The following is a 17,686-nucleotide window of genomic DNA, read 5'->3' as shown; positions in this document are numbered from 1 at the left end:
ACTTCGTATTATCGTCCACAAACTGTACTGAAGCCTTTTGCTGTTCTCTAGCCTGGTGTCTGCGGAACGAGGGAGTGAGTTCAGTCCTGTTAGGAACCTCGAATGCAGAGCAGTTAACTGAAAACCTGGGAGCCATTCAGGTGAGATCCAGGCCCTGTTTACACCTGGGCCCGGTTTTTCAAAAGCAATCCACTTAACGGATTGGATCAAATCTTGAAAATGGCTTTTTCAAAAGAAAAACCGGATTAGATCACGTAATCCAATCTTGGTTTTGATCCGGATCAAACCTTTAGTTTGGGATTTTCAGAACTTTTTTGTAGGATTTGGATCACTTTGATCCAAAAAATCTGGATTAAACTGATCCCATAAGAAGGGTGGATTCGGCGTGGATTTCATGCCTAAAATGTAATGAAAACTTTAAAAATGTATCAATTTGGATCATGCAGGATCTTACCAGATGTCCTATTTATTCATACGTTTTTATTTCATTTGTTCATCCATCAGGCTACAGTGATTTTAACGTATTCAGCCTTTCCGTATAGACGAATCCGACGAGCGTTCTGTGTAGGCTGCCATCTTGTGGCGACGCCATTACTGAGCTGTTACACAGGCATATAGACATATGCACCGGTATCGGTATGTAAACAAACCTCGGTGATAACGCGAACTCACCCTCGATGACAGCTACAGCCAGGCAGAATGACTTGTTGGGTTGATCTGTGACTGCAGTGGCCTCCAGTCACAGATGAAGGTACAAACGATCTTACAGATTAACGTTATTTATGAAAATAGCTTGGCAAGCTAGCTAGGCTAACGTTTGCTAACGAGGAAACTATAAAAAGATCTGTCCATTTGGCAACAATAAATAAATAAATGAATGAAATCAAATAAACAAATTCATGTTTTTCATTTGTGTCCATTATTTATCTCATTTTCACATTGCAACAGGCAAGGGTAAGGTAACGTTACAGCTAGAAAGTATACATAATATCGACCAATTAGTGTTTTTAAACCATGGAAAGAGGTCAATATAACAGCAGGAAAACAATTATGTCACATAACGTTACATTTAGCTCAGGAAAGCCATTTAATGACCATAGCATGTTAATTGAATCGAAAAAATAGCAAGAGAGGAGATTTTGCTGATCACTATATCACATATTTATTATATTTTTTTTTACTCCTGTCATTTAATAATTGTTATTATACGCGAATGTCCACGTCTTGTACTCGCCCAGGAAATCTGTAAACCGTACGGCTCCAGACAGGGGCAGTCGACCCGGGGTATTCACAGTGTTTTTTCTTCATTTTACTTCATAAAACTGTTTACCCACTCGATATTATACAAGGGGTAACGTTGTAACGTTAGTGACAGTCGTAAATCGCGGGCTGTTTATTCCAGTGGACGCAAGTTGCAACTAAAACAATAGGAGGCAATGGCGCAACGCTACCCAGCAACAGCTCAGTAATGGCGCCCCGCTTACTTCCGGTAGTTTCGCCGGATTCGTCTATAGGAAAATACCTGGACCTGTTTTTTCAAAAGGTTTAATCCGGATGAAAGTGATCCGGATTTAGTAATCCTTTTTTTTTTTTTTTTGGCGATCCGTGATCACGTTTTTCAAAGCAACATCGGATTGGATCAATCTGATCCGGATAGGAACCGGATTTTGGTTATCGGATTGGATCAAATCTTGAAAATGGGTTTTTCAAAAGAAAAACCGGATTAGATCACGTAATCCAATCTTGGTTTTGATCCGGATCAAACCTTTAGTTTGGGATTTTCAGAACTTTTTTGTAGGATTTGGATCACTTTGATCCAAAAAATCTGGATTAAACTGATCCCATAGAAGGGTGGATTCGGCGTGGATTTCATGCCTAAAATGTAATGAAAACTTTAAAAATGTATCAATTTGGATCATGCAGGATCTTACAAGATGTCCTATTTATTCGTTCATCCATCAGGCTACAGTGATTTTAACGTATTCAGCCTTTCCGTATAGGAAAATACCTGGACCCGTTTTTTTCAAAAGGTTTAATCCGGATGAAATTGATCCGGATTTAGTAATCCTTTTTTTTTTTTTTGGCGATCCGTGATCACGTTTTTCAAAGCAACATCGGATTGGATCAATCTGATCCGGATAGGAACCGGATTTTGGTTATCGGATTGGATCAAATCTTGAAAATGGGTTGTTCAAAAGGGAAAGAAGGAATCTGAAATCAGATTAGATCAAGGAATCCAATCCTAGTTTTAATCTGGATCAAACCTTCAGTTTGTGTTGTTCAAAACTAGTCAGTGGGATTTGGATAACTTTGATCAAAAAAAACAAAACAGGATTATCCTGATGCCTCAAGGTGGATTTCAGGAAGAAAATGTAGTAAAACTTGAAAATTGGTCAAATAATACCTGTATTTAGTGTCATCCACTTGTGATCTGATCAAATACCACGTGTAAACAGCCTTATTGACTTCCTACACATCTATTAATTTCCAGACGATTATTAACTCATTTATTTGCACATTCAGGTACTTCCAAAGATGACATCCCATATAGTCTCAGACATTGATCATATACTTGGGAACAGGCCATACAGTAAGAAGGACTACCGGTCCTAGTGGGTCCGGACACACACTCATGGTGAAGAGAGGTGTGTGTGTGTAGCAGTGTTCGTGCCCTAGTGGTTCCTGCTCCAAATCTGTTCCCATCATCGGTCTGACCTCTCTCTCTGAAGCCTTAGAGTGCCGTCCTCCATAAGCTGTACCCCGTTTCTGCTGGTGCGCCTTTACACCCCAACACCACAGCGAGAATCCCACAACTGGTGTCAGGAGAGACCTTACATAAACACCCATGACCCACGCTCTCAAACCCATCAGCCACTGGGACGCCTGCAGGTATTAACACACAGTGGAGAAACGGCGCATGTCGCCCTCTTGTGTTCGAGTACAGCAACTGCAAACCGGACTCGGTGGAACAATGTGCATTCGTATAGATTGGAGGCTGTGCAAGAATACCTGTATGAAATATTATGAGTGATATTTTAATGCGTGTTTGCTTCATTATGTGAGCCACATGTACGTGTGGTGGAAAAATAACTCAATGCACGCCTCGGACCTTGGAAATTACTTGAATGAGGGTAGCATTTGTGATTATTGAACATGCAACCGACCTCAGTCCACACTGCAGTATAATTGATCTGACATGCATAGAGTATATTATTATACCAGCATCCTAATGCATTCATGGTAATGTCTGATTATAAATGAGTGACTTGATTTTTCTTTAGTAACAGTAAGGAAGGATTTAGGAATTCCTTGTGAAAAGAAGTGTGCTTAGTTGTATTAAATGTGCACTTCAAATCTTAATTTCGAAGCATTTTACTTTTAAAGGACACTTTCAGTTTCTTAACACTTAATTTGACTTTTTTTTAAAAGGTTTTATATTTTACATCAGTGGTTTTTGATCATCTTTTGTCATTTAAAGTAGCATTGATGTGTTGACTAACATACCAGAGCATATCTAAAGTGCGTGCTTATAATTATTATATTTAAAGCTACTATATTTTAAATTACAAATTTGAAGTTCGTTTACAAATTATTAATATTAAATTCATGACACAAGTTAACAGATTTTTTAAGTATCTTTAAGTTTATCACAAATGCTTATTAAATTCAGCAGCACACTTTACCTATATTTCAAAGACCGTATAATATAAAAGATTTTGTAATTAAGTCCTACTTAAGTGGGTCAAAATATACACTAAAGTTCAGCGATATGCATTTATTTAATACATTTTCATTGCATAATTAAAATGCAATTAACATTTAAGTATATTATTACCATGAAAATGTATTAAATCTACTTAAGTGGGTCAGAATACACTCTAAAGTTCAGCTATGTATTTAATACATTTTCATTGAATTAAAATGCAATTAACATTTAAGTATATTATTACCATGAAAATGTATTAAATGCATATAGCTGAACTTCAGAGTGTATTTTGACCCACTTAAGTAGGACATAATTACAAAATCTTTTTATCTTGTCTTTGAAATATACTGCAAAATTTAAAATGATAAAGATACTTAAAAAAATCAGTTGAAACTTGCGTCATGAATTTAATATTAGTGTTTAAGTGTAATAATTATATGCTTTGGTATGTTAGTCAACACATCAAAATAAGTGTAATTCTTTAAAGCATGACAAAAGAGTATCAAAACTTACTTTAAATTAAAACCTTTTAAAAAGCCCAATTAAATGTTAAGCAACTGAAAGTGTCCTTTAATTTAATTTTAATTAGTATTTTTTTACTTTTAAGATTTGAAGTACATAATTAAAATGCAATTAAGATTTAAGTATATTATTTCCACAAGTACTATCTTTTTTTTTCTTTTTAAAGTATGCCTATTTTTTTTTACAAGGGTTAGTTCACCCAAAATGTCATTATTTACTCACCCTCACTTTATTCCTGATTTTGGACCCCATTGACTTTCATTGTAAGGAAAAAAAAGTAAGATGTTTAAAAGGAAAAAACACCTCCTCATAGGTTTGAATCATCACAAGGGTCGGTGAATAATGACAGTATCAATGAGCTCCTGATCTGCATGTCAGCATTATGATATAACAGAGGTGGATTTGATTGACAGTTTGCAGGTGCCTAATGTTTGACTTTATTGCTTGCCCTACTTGAAAGCCATACTTTATCACGCTCCAGATATTTTAAAGACTGACAAGCTGCTTTACCCCGTAGTATTTAACTTGTCAGAGCTTTTAGATTCATTTGAAACCTGATGGATGCTGGCTTGAGAAAACCATCAAAAACAGTGTATAGTGTTCCCTTTAGTCTCCCTGCGGAGTGCCTTGATTCTCACCTGCATGAACATTAGGGCTTGCCCATTCTCCCATGGGTCCACGAGTGGAATACTGTGAGCTTTTCTCAATTGTAAATGACGTATTTTATCAAAACAAAGAAATCACACCGCGGTGGTGGCTATTGTTTTCTAAAGTTTGTAACGTGGAGTTGTTGGATACACAGGCTGTTCTGAATCTCTGCATCAGGGTGTTTGCTCATATCATGCGTGTCTCTCCCTGTACGGCAGCAGTGACTTCTGTAAATATAAATATGTAAACAGTCGATAGAGGTAGAATATAAGCTTGAAATAAAAACATATAAGGCCAGTAAACCCATGTGTGTGTCATATTGCACTCCCCTATTCCTCACAGTAAAATGAGACAAGATATACGAGTAAACAGTCTTTTATTGGTACAAAACGAAAACGAGAGACCAGACAAGCCTTAACTGATCATGAATTTCATGAAGCTTTTACATATTAAATGATAAACGCCCTGCCGAAATATAACAAACCTCCTTTAACACGTCGCCCTCCCCCCATAATCCTCATTTTACGTGTTGTCCTGTTTTATTTGGAGCCGGTGGACAGCAGGGCGATCAGACCCGAAGAAGCACTGATGGACAGAATGTAGTTCCTGTGACAAACACATCAGGCAAACGTCAACTTCTGAACCAATCAGCAGGCTTTAAAAGACTAAACGCAAATGTGCTTACACTGTTGGATTGAAGTTCTTCAGCAGGAAGAAAGAGGCGATGATGACGAGCATGAGGAAGAGCGTGTTGTTGTAAAAGATGGAGAAAGTCGTGGCCTCGTAATCGGCGACCTCGTTCTTTTTCCAAAGGATCCTGCGGGAAAGTCTCAGTGTTAGGAACGAAGCACTTGCAAACAGTAGGCATGTCCTGTGCCTTATTTAAGAAAGCAGAAAGGGTTCATTTCTGTCTTCAATATTAGCCAGTGTTGCTCATGGTCATTAAGTTAAAAAGATCACGATTTTGATTCAAACACACACACGCGACTCGCCGATTCACACCGGAACTGTGTTTGCTGAGCATTCGTTCACAGGACTGGTTATTGAATCGTTCATAAACGCCGATTCATCCAGTAATGAAACAAGTTAGTCATTGAATTATTCATTCAATCTGATTTTTATGTCGCATTAATTGACAATTTTGTCAGAACTTCTTAAAAATGACATATTTTGTTAAGTTGTCTGTTCAGAATCATTTTAAACCAAACAAAAAGTAGTATTTGTTTTTGATAAATTAAAAAAATGAACCTAAATGTTGCCTTGACACTTAATGTTCTGTGATGCACGTTCGTGACTCTCCTGTTTCAACTCGTTCATCAAAATGAACAAATCTTTTTTTTTTTGAGTCATTTGGTTCATTCAACGAATTTGGTTCATTCAAATTGACTCGGAAAAAGATTTGTTCATTTTGATAATGAGTTCGAACAGGAGAGTCACACAGAACAGAACAAGGCGAGCATCTGTGCTTATAAAACTTAAACTTTGTTATTTATTTATTAAATGAGCGATCGTTTCGCATGATTCATCATCTGGAATCGTTTAAAGCCCTTTGAACAGATTGCAGTTTGCACTGAAAGTGTCTTTTGGACCTTGAACCATTTGGTTCCCATTAAGGTCCATTATATGGAGAAAAATCCTGGAATGTTTTCATCAAAAACCTTAATTTCTTTTCGACTGAAGAAAGAAAGACGTGAACATCTTGGATGACATGGGGGTGAGTAAATTATCAGCCAAAGTTTTTTTTAAAAGTGAACTACTCAAAATGTAAGCACTAAAATAAAACTATAGAAATATAAAAGCAGATACAAATCAGATAAAAGCAAATAGTGTAATATAAAAATAATAATGATAAAAGGAGACAAGCCAATGAAAATTAAGATAATTAAGATAATACCTCTCGTCCTTCTCTTTGCGGGACATTTTGCGGTTGTCGGCCTCGGAGAGCTTGCGAGTCACTTCTTTAGACACGGCATCTTCACGCTTCTGAGCAACCCTAAAAGTATAGCGGTAGATCGATTCAGTCCAATGAACTGATTCAGTTTACAAAACCCAAGAGATAGAGAGAGAAAAGAGATGGGCATTCTTACTTGTGCTTGAGGACGAATTTGACATTCTTGTAAGCGAAAGCCACCAGGTAAGTGCTGACTAGAGTCATGACTGCATACAGTACTGCAGACTGGACCAGGTCCATGTGCCAGATCCTCCAGAACAGCCCTGGCACAACATCACACACATGCAGGAGTTATGAATGCATCACAACAACAGTCATCATTCATCAGAGAACATTTAGTCCGGGATATAGGATCACACAACAGCTATATGTGGGAATCTATAGCACACTAGTGTCTAGGTGAAGAGCTCAATGTTTAGACTCAACCATTATTTACTCATTTATCCAAAAGCGACTTACAAATGAGGAGAGCGATAGAAGCAGTGGAACAAACAATATAACGCAGTAAAGTTACGCAGTTTAACTTTTTTTTGATAGATAGATAGATAGATAGATAGATAGATAGATAGATAGATAGATAGATAGATAGATAGATAGATAGATAGATAGATAGATAGATAGATAGATAGATAGATAGATAGATGCAGGAACAGATGTGGACACACGGATGAGGAACTTACAGATAGGGATTGCGGACACGATTAGCGCATTGCCGTAGAATAGCGCTGTGGATTTGGCCGACAGGTTCCTGCTGAAGTCCTGCAGGAGAAGATCCTCCTCTGACTGCTGTTTGCTGGCGCTTTTAGGAGCCATGTCTCCGGTAAGTCCACTGCTTGGATCCTAGGCTTGGTTGAAAAGAGACAGACACGTATGTGATCCGAACGGATGAAGCGCTTACGCCGCGTCAGCACAAACAGTGACGTAGAAATAATGCGCCCAGAGCTCAAGGAGACTCGCGCTGAGATGCTGCCTGCTAGTGTCCGGGAGGGGCTCGCGCATTTAAATGGACAGTTCGCTAAAAGATGTTTTTTTTAATTATATTAATATAATATTAAATGCTCAAAAAACAAAAATTGTCATTGTCATGGCCAGATTAACGTCCTTCAGTCTAAGAAAATTAAATATCTGGCATTGTTTACCAAGTGTGCCGCACAAGTCAAGTGAAGACAAAACGTTTCGTTCGCCGATTCGCCCCCAGGTTAGATTATTAACCCGCTCTCTCCATGTAATCGAATGGGATTTGAGACAAACTAAACAATCAAATTATTTACACTTCAATTTTTTTTCCTTCCAAAGATGGTTTCTGACGTTTTAGGTAGTTATCACACATGGATATAATACTGATACACATACATGATGATGATGATACACAGCCAGGGCAACTTTTTGAGCAATGTTGCCGTCAACAGGCTGGATGAGACAGGCCCGACCAAAAATGTTGCCCATTTTCAGTGGGAAAGTGCCCAAGTAACAATCACTCAGCAAGACTGCCCAGCAACATTACTGGTGAGTATCATCATCTAACGTTAGGCCTACTGTTGTTGTTTGGTTTTAGGGGTGTGACGTCATGACCGTTTCTTTGAACGAAGTAGATCGAGGCACAGGCACCAACGGACTTTTTTTCGGAAGGAGATTGGAGCTTTAACTTTAATTTCTACATTTCCATAATATCACACATAATGAGTTTTTCTGCAGTAAACTTTAGTATTCTAACCGACTCAGGCCCGAGTCTGCTTATCAGCGCCATATTTGGGCCATTGGTGGCTTTTAAACAGTGGAAGACAGCAAGGTAGCGTCGTCCATCTTTTTTAGTCTCAGTCATTTACTCACCGACTATCATGCTGTTTCAAAAATGTATATTTGAAATGTTGGAGATGTTATTATCCTAGACGTGTCTGTGTTTTCTGAAAATATTTCCACCGCTAGATGGAGACAAATAGCCTATTAACATTTATGGAAAAAAAATGAAAGAAAGTTTGGCTATAACAGTTATGCTATGTACTTCCTTTGCTATCTATCTATCTATCTATCTATCTATCTATCTATCTATCTATCTATCTATCTATCTATCTATCTATCTATCTATCTATCTATCTATCTATCTATCTATCTATCTATCTATCTATCTATCTATCTATCTATCTATCTATCTATCTATCTATCTATCTATCTATCTATCTATCTATCTATCTTCATTTTTGTTGTGAAAGGGCCTATGTATTTGCAAGAAATATGACTTTTTTTGTTTGTTATTAAAAAACAAACAAGCAAGCCCAGCCCAGGTGAGGAAAAGTAATGTAACATTACTTTCCATAAAGGTATTGCAATTATTTTTGGGGGGGGAGTAACGCAATATTGTAACTTTCCCCGACCATCATTAAATGTTTGAGAAAAGCAGATTGCTGACATTATAACTCTCATCTGAAGTACAGTTTGGGACAGACAGTTTTAATGGACATTGAACAAAGGAGTTGGTGAAATTATACTTTTCTACCACCACGCCACTTTTGATCCTCATTACCTCATTTACCCTTTTTTTCGGACAACTTTAAGCTTGGTGTGGAAAGCAGAAGCACAGAAGATGATGAGACAGGTCAGACCGGAGAGAAAGAAACGAGAATGAAAGAACTACCTGGCAGTCATTGCACAATGCTTGAAGATCATAAAGGAAAGCAGAAAAAAGCACTAGAGCAAAGTTCAGGTAAACGCGTCCTGGGTTTCCCCGGTCAATAAAGGGCAGTTATGGCATGGGTGTAGTGTCGACCTTAGGGTTTGTTTCTTTATTTAACATCAGAATGACTGACAGCCCAGTCATGGCAGCTGGTTTGATAACATTTGCACCTCTTTCTTGAAAATGGGTGGATCTGTTCAACGGCAGCCAGAAATGTGACGGTGCTTTGATCTGAAAGATCACGACTTTACAAGCTTCATATGATGACAATGTTGTGTGTTTTGTCTTGCTTGTTGATCCTCTTGCCCTTTTTAGATCTGGGGCGTGTGTTTTTTGACTATTTCAAAATCAAGTCACCTTTATTTATATAGAGCTTTATACAATACAGATTGCTTCAGAGCAGCTGTACAGGAATAAACAGTGCAATAATAATGATTCAGTGGTGCAAACAAAGTTCAATCTCTAAAAAGACGATAGTAAACAGTCATTATTCAGGGGAAATCAGTCAATGTGTAAAGATCATCAATCATGAAATGAGTTAATTCATCAATAAATCAGCTCAGTCAGTCAAATCAACAACGTTGCTGAATAAAGATATTTTGAAGAATGTTTCAGTTTTGAGGGGACTGTTGACTTCCATAATATAAATGGTGCCCCAAAAGTGAAACATTTTTCAAAATATCTTTCTTTGTGTTTAGCAAAGAAGGAAGAAATGTTCATTTCTGTGTGAACTATCCCTTTAACACATTTTAATTTCGCTTCTAGATGAAATATGACAAGGAAGGACTTCATTATCCCTCCTTGCCAAACATGTGTTTATACTCTGAGATATGATATCTGAGAATAGTGCCATTCTGTGTCTGTTTGCCTATGACAGAAGGCTATTGGTTCAAGTGAGGTAATCGGTTTCCTCAATTCAAATCAGTGTGTTTTGCAATACATCCAATACATTATTAAACAAGATTGTTTAATAAGTTGCTAGTGACTGTTTTATCAAGGTGGTTCGGCTGTATTATCATCAAATCGCACACCTATTCTCAAGAAACGGCACATTTTTCAGTGAGTTAATACGTTTAATATTTTGCTAAGTTTACTTAGTGGGGTTTGTCTCATTATGGACATTAGTAACAGATGCTCGCCTTATAAACACTACTGATAAGCGATTATATTAGCCAATGTGTCCTGCAATGGAAGTCTATATAAGAGTCTGAAAAGGCTTTTTTGTTTTGGTCATAATGCTGTTGAAAAGCACAGAGCACATGTTTATCCTGAGGCCAAAGGCTCGAGGGTCACAGCGCCCTGCCAAGGCCGCTTGCAAAAGCAAACAACCAAAAGAGAGGGAAAGAAAAACTCAAGACGTTGACATTTTGGCAGGAGAGGAAAGCTCGTTCGTCCATCTGCATCTGAAAGGTCACTGCGTTTTGTGTAGCGCCAACCCTGCGTGTGAAGAACACGGGAGATGGGAAAACACACTTGGTGTGACCACTCAAAAAAGCAAAAACAACACAGCAGGAACTCCAACAAAAGCGGACGTGGAGGGTTAAATCCTAATAAAACAACTTCTTGGACTTTAAAATTGACCTTTTCATCTAAGAATAGACTGAAAAAGAGACAGAATGAGGAGGAAATAAGTTAGCTTGACATTCTGGCCTTCAAAGTCTGTGTGCCCAGAATGACTTCACCGTTTGTGCATCTTTGAAGACACAAGAGGAAAGAACAACCCATGGTTGTGCGAGAGCTCAATACGCTGAACAAACACATATTGTGCAAAAGCAGATGCATTTCTCATACAGATTTATTGTGACTTCATTTGGCAAGAGACCGGTTTGGAGAGGTAAACATGACATAAATCAATAGTGAGTTTGAGTGAACAAGGGTTTGGTGAACATATACACATGAAAGAGAGAGAGACTGAAGGCTATGTGAACCCGGGAATGTGAGAAGAGTCCCAATGATTTTTTCATAAAGGGTTTTCACGACGCGACACGTCATCAATCCGGAAGTCGGCCATTTTGGAGGCACAGAACATAAACAATGCCATTGAATTGAACGGACTCGCAAATTTGGCTGATTATTTCTGCTGAAAAATGGTCGAGTTTTGGTCTATACTAATCGGTCGCATCGGGAAAATACCTTTTGAGTTCTATAGACTGCCAAAAGTTAAAGAGAAGACTGCAAAAAAATGATGAAAGACGGCTTTTGTGGTTGAGAGGCACAGAATCAGCTCATCAGCCACATGTGTAAATGAAGCTTTGACTATGGCTAAACGTATTAACAATGGCTACATTCACACTTTCAGTCCAAACCAGATTATCTTTGTATCCGATGTTTACATTTTATGTAGCGTGTAAGAGTCGCATACCACCCAAAATCCGATCGTTCAGACTGAGGCATAGGCCTATGTCCTGGTATTTGAATAGGATTTCAAACCACATATGGATGTAGCTTGAAACGGATTTCATGTGCTTTTTGGACTGACAATCTGAGCATAGCCTATGTCGGGATAAGAAATAGAAGGAAGAACTGCAGTAACGTTACGGGCTAGAGAAGCTATTTCGTTCGGACCTTTGCCACAGTTTGTCCAAATATTGTGCTCTCTCCTGCTTGGTAAGTCCTTCTCTATATGATTTCGCCCCTACCACGGGGTTTTCTGTGTTTTTTTAGTGTAACAATGTGTTCAGTAGTACATAAACAGTGCAATCCATGCTGTTGTTTACATCCGAGTGCCTCCATAATGACCGCTCATCCGGGTTACCGCCCTGAATGTGACGTCGGTGAAAACCCTCTATTGACTTGTTTTGATTATTGCAGACAATACGTCTATGGATAACAAAAGTTTATGGGTTATAATCATAATAATCCCCACAAATGAACACAACTTGTATGAATTAGGAAGCGTAAATACAATCAACAGTCTCTTTCAGTCTGTCAATCTTCTAATTTAGTCTAACGTTACTCTTTTTAATGTAGCGCTGTGTTTAATGAGTTTTTTCAATAGGTTTGTATGTCCAGATGTGATATATTTATAATAATTCACTCGGGCTGCATTTAAAATTCCCTCTTCCACGTTTGAAAGATTAGCTACACTGGTTCGAGCAAGCTAAATGCGATCGAGCTTGTATGTCACATTTGCTCGCGGTGAATCAACACCACGGATTAATGACGCACCACTCCCTCTTAATTGCTGTAGACTGTTAAGTGCACTCCATGAATACAGCTTGGCATGTGCACAATGATGAATGAGAGTTGTGTTCATTATCCGCTGCATTGAGGGGAAAGACCTTGAGTTGATGTGCTTTGAAATGTGTGTCATACTCATACTCATGTATTGACCTTGCTCATGTTCTCAAGGTTCTCCTCCCAAACTTGATCCTCCCTGTCCTTCTGGACTCCGGAGTGGTTGATATTTTTTTTTTTTTTTTTTGAATATGCATCAAATAACAAGCACGTACAAAGCACAAAACACATAGAACTCTGACATGTTATGTCAAGTATATATAACGTTTCACATATATAAAGAAAAAAATAAGAATAAATAAATAAATAAAATAAAAGACATACATAGAGGAAACCTTATGCATCAGTGGTATTGAAAATATATAAAATATATTTGATATAAAATATCATCATAATATTTCAAGAATCTGTCACTTTTCTTGTTTTTAATCAATCTTAGAGACTTCAGAAATGTATCAATTTCGATTAAGATAGAGTGGTTGATATTTACTCGGAAACCACCCTGTGAGAACACGTAATCAAATCTGACCAGTAATAACAGTAATTTTTTTAATAGGATCAGAATCATGCATTTTCCAACTACCTAATTCGATCTAGTTACAACAAATATTTTTATTATGCAGTAAAAATGAATTACAATAAGATTCAAAACAAGGGTTTCACTGTATATTAAGTTTTTTTTAAATAAAATGTACATGGGTCTTTCTTTGATCATCCGGCTTTCCAGAAATGCCTCAAATAAGGTGTCAATTATCCCAATTTATTTTATATTTAGTTTTCCGTTTTAAAATAGTTAAAATATGGGATTGTATTAATACACTTATTGTGAATCATTATCTCTACATGGGATTATACACTGTAAAAATGAATGCGCTTTATCTAATCAAAAAAATTGTGAAAACAGATTACAAGCAATATCATTAATCCAATTTAACAATAGAATTGAGTAATAATTAATCAAATTAATTCCTTAAAAGTTAACCATTTAAAATGAGTAAAACTTACAAAATTTCTAAAATAAACAGTTCTTAATTAATCTTTGATCATGTCTCTCTGTTATTCAGATATTTAATTTTTTTGGTGTAAACTTTACTCATTTTAAATGGTTCACTTTTAAGGAATAATTTGATTAATTATTACTCAATTCTAATTTGTTCAATTTAATTAATAATATCGATTGTAATCTGCTGCCACAACTTTATTGATTAGATAAAGCTGTATTAATTTTTACAGTGTACAGGCAATGTTCAATTTTGGTGTTGCTACTATCTCCATACATATTTTATATTCTATCCAAAATTGGTTGCATCTGACCACAGAATCACTCCCATAATTAAAGTGGGTCACTAATGGGGCGGTGTTACGCCGGTAACATGAGAAAAGAGATCAGCTATTATAAGATGATCTCATTAGATGTATTTTAATGTGGATACAGGTTTAAAAAGATGTTACGAGTTTTTGAGTCGGGCAGCAGTTCCCATTATAATTCAGTGTTTGTGTGAATATGTGAGATTAGTGAATAGGAAGTGAGAAGTGCATGCGTGGGACGTGGGTGTGTTTCCATAAAAGTGTGTGTGGCAGAGAGGAAACCTGGGAGCCAGATATTGTGGGATGTGGAGAGAGGGGGGTGAAGTACCACTTGAGGAACCCAGTCCTCAAAAGCATGACAAAGGAGACGTGGTTAGATGCACATGGATATTAATGGTGGACCTTTTATTTGATCTTTTATGAACCCATTTTTAATTTCAGACAAATTTGGAGAATGATGAAATTCCAGAATTTCTTTTTCTTGAGTTTGGCTCTAGCACCTTTGAGGCTAAAAGCCCACGCCCAGGTACATGTGCACACCAGATGGAGATGGCTCGAGTCTGTTATAAGCAGCTGCATATCCTACACTTTCTTTACTTTACGTGCCAGTAGCTGGAGCATCTTTATCCTGTTAGCGCTTTCTTGGAATTACGTTCCCTTTCATCCTCCAACAGGTTTCCTGCACATTAATATCGTTCTCAAGACACAAGAGTCATGAAATACTGGTTATAAATCTTGAAAAATACTATTTTGGTTGGATTCGGAAATGCAGTGCTTCACTCTAAAAAAATCCCATGTTTGGGTCAAATATGAACAAACCCGAACGTTGGCATATTAGTCATAAGAGAAAGTCAGTATAAACCAAGAGGAATGTGTATGTTTAAAAAAGTAAGAGCAAGAACTAATAGAAAAAATAGATGCATATCTGTTTAGGAGTACTTTATGGAATAATTGTGACAAGGAATTAAAATTGTGTACTTCAGTCTGTAATTTAAAAACAAGGTGATAAATAATTATAAAACTCAATATGATTAATTTGTTTACGTTATATGTAAACCATTGAAATAATGTCTGAGATGTACACCTTTGTAATCATGTATGAATATCTTGGAAATGTTCTTAGTAAATGTAAGTTTATTTTGAAAGTTAAATCCAGAGAGAAAAGTGCTGCTAATTGAGTAATTATGTACAAAAAGTGGGAATAATAGGCATAGGCTTCAGCCTAAACCTTTTTTTTTTTGGTTATTCACTGTAAAAAAAAAAAATTGTTTGGTTTAACTTAAAAAATTGGTTGCCTTAAAATGTTAAGTTCATTAAAATGAAAAAATTGAGTGAAGGAGAAACTCAAAATTTTATGTAATCTGAACTACATAAATGATTTGAGTTGATTTGACAAAAGAAAAAATGTTGTGATAACAAATCTCATTTTTTTTTCTGTATAATGATTAAAAATAAATTGAATTGGGTTAAACATGTAATTAAAAAATTGAAACAACGGTTTGGTTGACCCAAAAAATGGGTTGAAAAACAACCCAGCATTTTTCAGAGTGAAGCAGTGCATTTCCAAATCCAACCGAAATAGTTTTTTTCAGGATTTATAACCGGCTATTAGATGTTTCCTGGTTGTGGTTAGATGGGTTAGAGCAGGATGTGAAACGTTTCACATTATTGATTGTTTTTCCACGCTCACATGAGACCCAGAGTCACCAATAGATGGCAGGGTTGTTTTCTCCAATTGGTGTCCTGGAACATGTTGACCTCGCTTGTTGATCATGCTTTGTGTGATGCAATCCTTCAGGACTCAAGAGGTGTGTGTCTGTCAGATGTGCTTCTGTGTTATTAAATTACTCCTCTCCTGACCTGACAGCCGCTCTAATTAGTTCTGTATATAAAGCCATGTGATGGAGACTAACCGTTTCATAAGAGGTCACAGGATGCATCAGGCACTGATTATGTTGGTTTCATCTTGTGATCATTACATTTATTCTGTTAAATCATAACATGTGTCAGTTCCTAATCCCCAGTCCAAAAGAAACAAAAATACATATTCCTGAATCGGTCGAAACCTGCGGTCAGTGTGCACCATTATGAAAAGGAAGCAACCAGAAAACTTTGCTATGGCGACAAATCATTTTTTGTCCATCTGGGGTTTATTCAGGTTCCTTTATACCGTGGATTTAATGAATCCGTTTCCTTTCCAGGAAATACTGGAATATAGTTTCTTTGCTTCATCCCAAAAATTTGTATCAACACTGTAAAAAACAGTAAACTACTGGCAGCTGTGGTTGCCAACTATACGGTGTGTTACTGTTTGTGTGTTATATAGCTGTTAAATTAAAGTTTTATACTGTAGCTGGCAATGCGGTATTTAGCTGTTAATTTTAAAACAGTAACACACCGTATTTTTACCGTATGATGCTGGCAACCACAGCTGCCAGTAGTTAAGTTTACCGTTTTTTTTTTTACAGGATTATTTTTTTACAGTGTACTGTAGTTGACAATATGGTATTTAGCTGTTAATTTCAAAAACAGTAACACACCGTATTTTTACCGTATGATGCTGGCAACCACAGCTGCCAGTAGTTTACCGGTTTTTTACATGATTATTTTTTTACAGTGTACTGTAGTTGACAATATGGTATTTAGCTGTTAATTTCAAAAACAGCAACACCGTATTTTTACCGTATGATGCTGGCAACCATAGCTACCAGTAGTTTACCGTTTTTTACAGGATTATATTTTACAGTACTTCACATCTTTTGGTTTCTGCTGTGTCCATTATTTATTTGTTGTTATATAGAGGCGATATAAAGAGTCAGAAAGAAATGCCTCAGATTTCTAAAACAGGAGACATTCAGTCCCCGAATAGCACTGCATCTGTCAATCTCATTTCAGAGAAGCCCGGACAGATAAACGCATCCTTATTCCCGGGGACAATGTCTGGACGAGAATGTTATTTCTCAGTTATATTTTAAGTGAAGTTGACCTTGCTCAAACCACAGCATATCAGGCTGACAAGCAGAGCCTGTATATGTGTTTATTGACCGAGCTACTCGTCGTGGTGTAAGAGAAACATTCCTTGTGGATGACGGGGAAAGCGATCCACGTACTGCAACCCCTGTCACAGGAGACTAGTCATGAACACAGACTAACATAGGGCCCCCTTATTCACCCGGGGGACAGAAAGGAAACTTAAGACCCCTATACAGCCTCCCTGCGCTAGAGAAAGGAAAGCAGACTCGTGTTTAATGTTTATATCAATGGTTGTAGTCACTGAGTGTCTTTATGACGGCACATATGGAGAAATGAAAGTCAAGGTGTCGTGGCTTTTCCTCAAACAAGCACTGGTATAGTGACTAGTCACATGTCTAGACCTAAATGAGTTTGTGTTTTCCTCTCTGTAGGTTTCTATGGATATTTTACAACACCTCTGGTTAGATAGCAGGTTTGTCTTTTATTGCATGGGTTAAAGGAGTTCACTTTTGAAAAAGCTTTTGTTGATAATTTACTCACCCCCATTGTCATCCAAGATGTCCATGTCTTTCTTTCTTCAGTCGAGAAGAAATTAATGTTTTTGATGAAAACATTCCAGGATTTTCTCCATATACTGGACTTCAATGGAAACCAAACGGTTCAAGGTCCA

The 17,686-nt window shown here is 37.1% G+C and overlaps 2 protein-coding genes across 6 annotated transcripts in view; one reads left to right on the top strand and one right to left on the bottom strand.

Annotated features, from left to right (window-relative positions):
• kcnab1a (potassium voltage-gated channel subfamily A regulatory beta subunit 1a) overlaps window positions 1-5,178 on the top strand; it is a 121,356-nt gene extending 116,178 nt beyond the window's left edge. For all 5 annotated transcript variants that reach the window (XM_089116546.1, XM_039683801.2, XM_039683799.2 and 2 more), the window contains 2 exons: window positions 52-140; window positions 2,524-5,178. In XM_089116546.1, coding sequence (XP_088972672.1) covers window positions 52-140; window positions 2,524-2,613 — 179 coding nt within the window. In that variant the 3' untranslated portion in view covers window positions 2,614-5,178. The remainder of the gene's footprint in view (window positions 1-51; window positions 141-2,523) is intronic.
• A 57-nt stretch (window positions 5,179-5,235) lies between these two features.
• Window positions 5,236-7,783, bottom strand: ssr3 (signal sequence receptor, gamma). Its single transcript, XM_039683804.2, has 5 exons — window positions 7,508-7,783; window positions 6,964-7,090; window positions 6,771-6,869; window positions 5,562-5,693; window positions 5,236-5,482 (listed from the first exon to the last, which is right to left on the bottom strand). Exons 1-5 carry the CDS (start codon window positions 7,638-7,640, stop codon window positions 5,416-5,418), a joined length of 558 nt encoding a protein of 185 aa, XP_039539738.1. The 5' UTR covers window positions 7,641-7,783; the 3' UTR covers window positions 5,236-5,415.
• Window positions 7,784-17,686: the final 9,903 nt, after the last annotated feature.

This window comes from Pimephales promelas, chromosome 10, assembly GCF_988280905.1.
Source record: "Pimephales promelas chromosome 10, fPimPro1.hap1.1, whole genome shotgun sequence".
In the NCBI taxonomy this organism is placed as follows: domain Eukaryota; kingdom Metazoa; phylum Chordata; class Actinopteri; order Cypriniformes; family Leuciscidae; genus Pimephales; species Pimephales promelas.
This window is presented reverse-complemented; position numbering and strand designations above follow the sequence as displayed.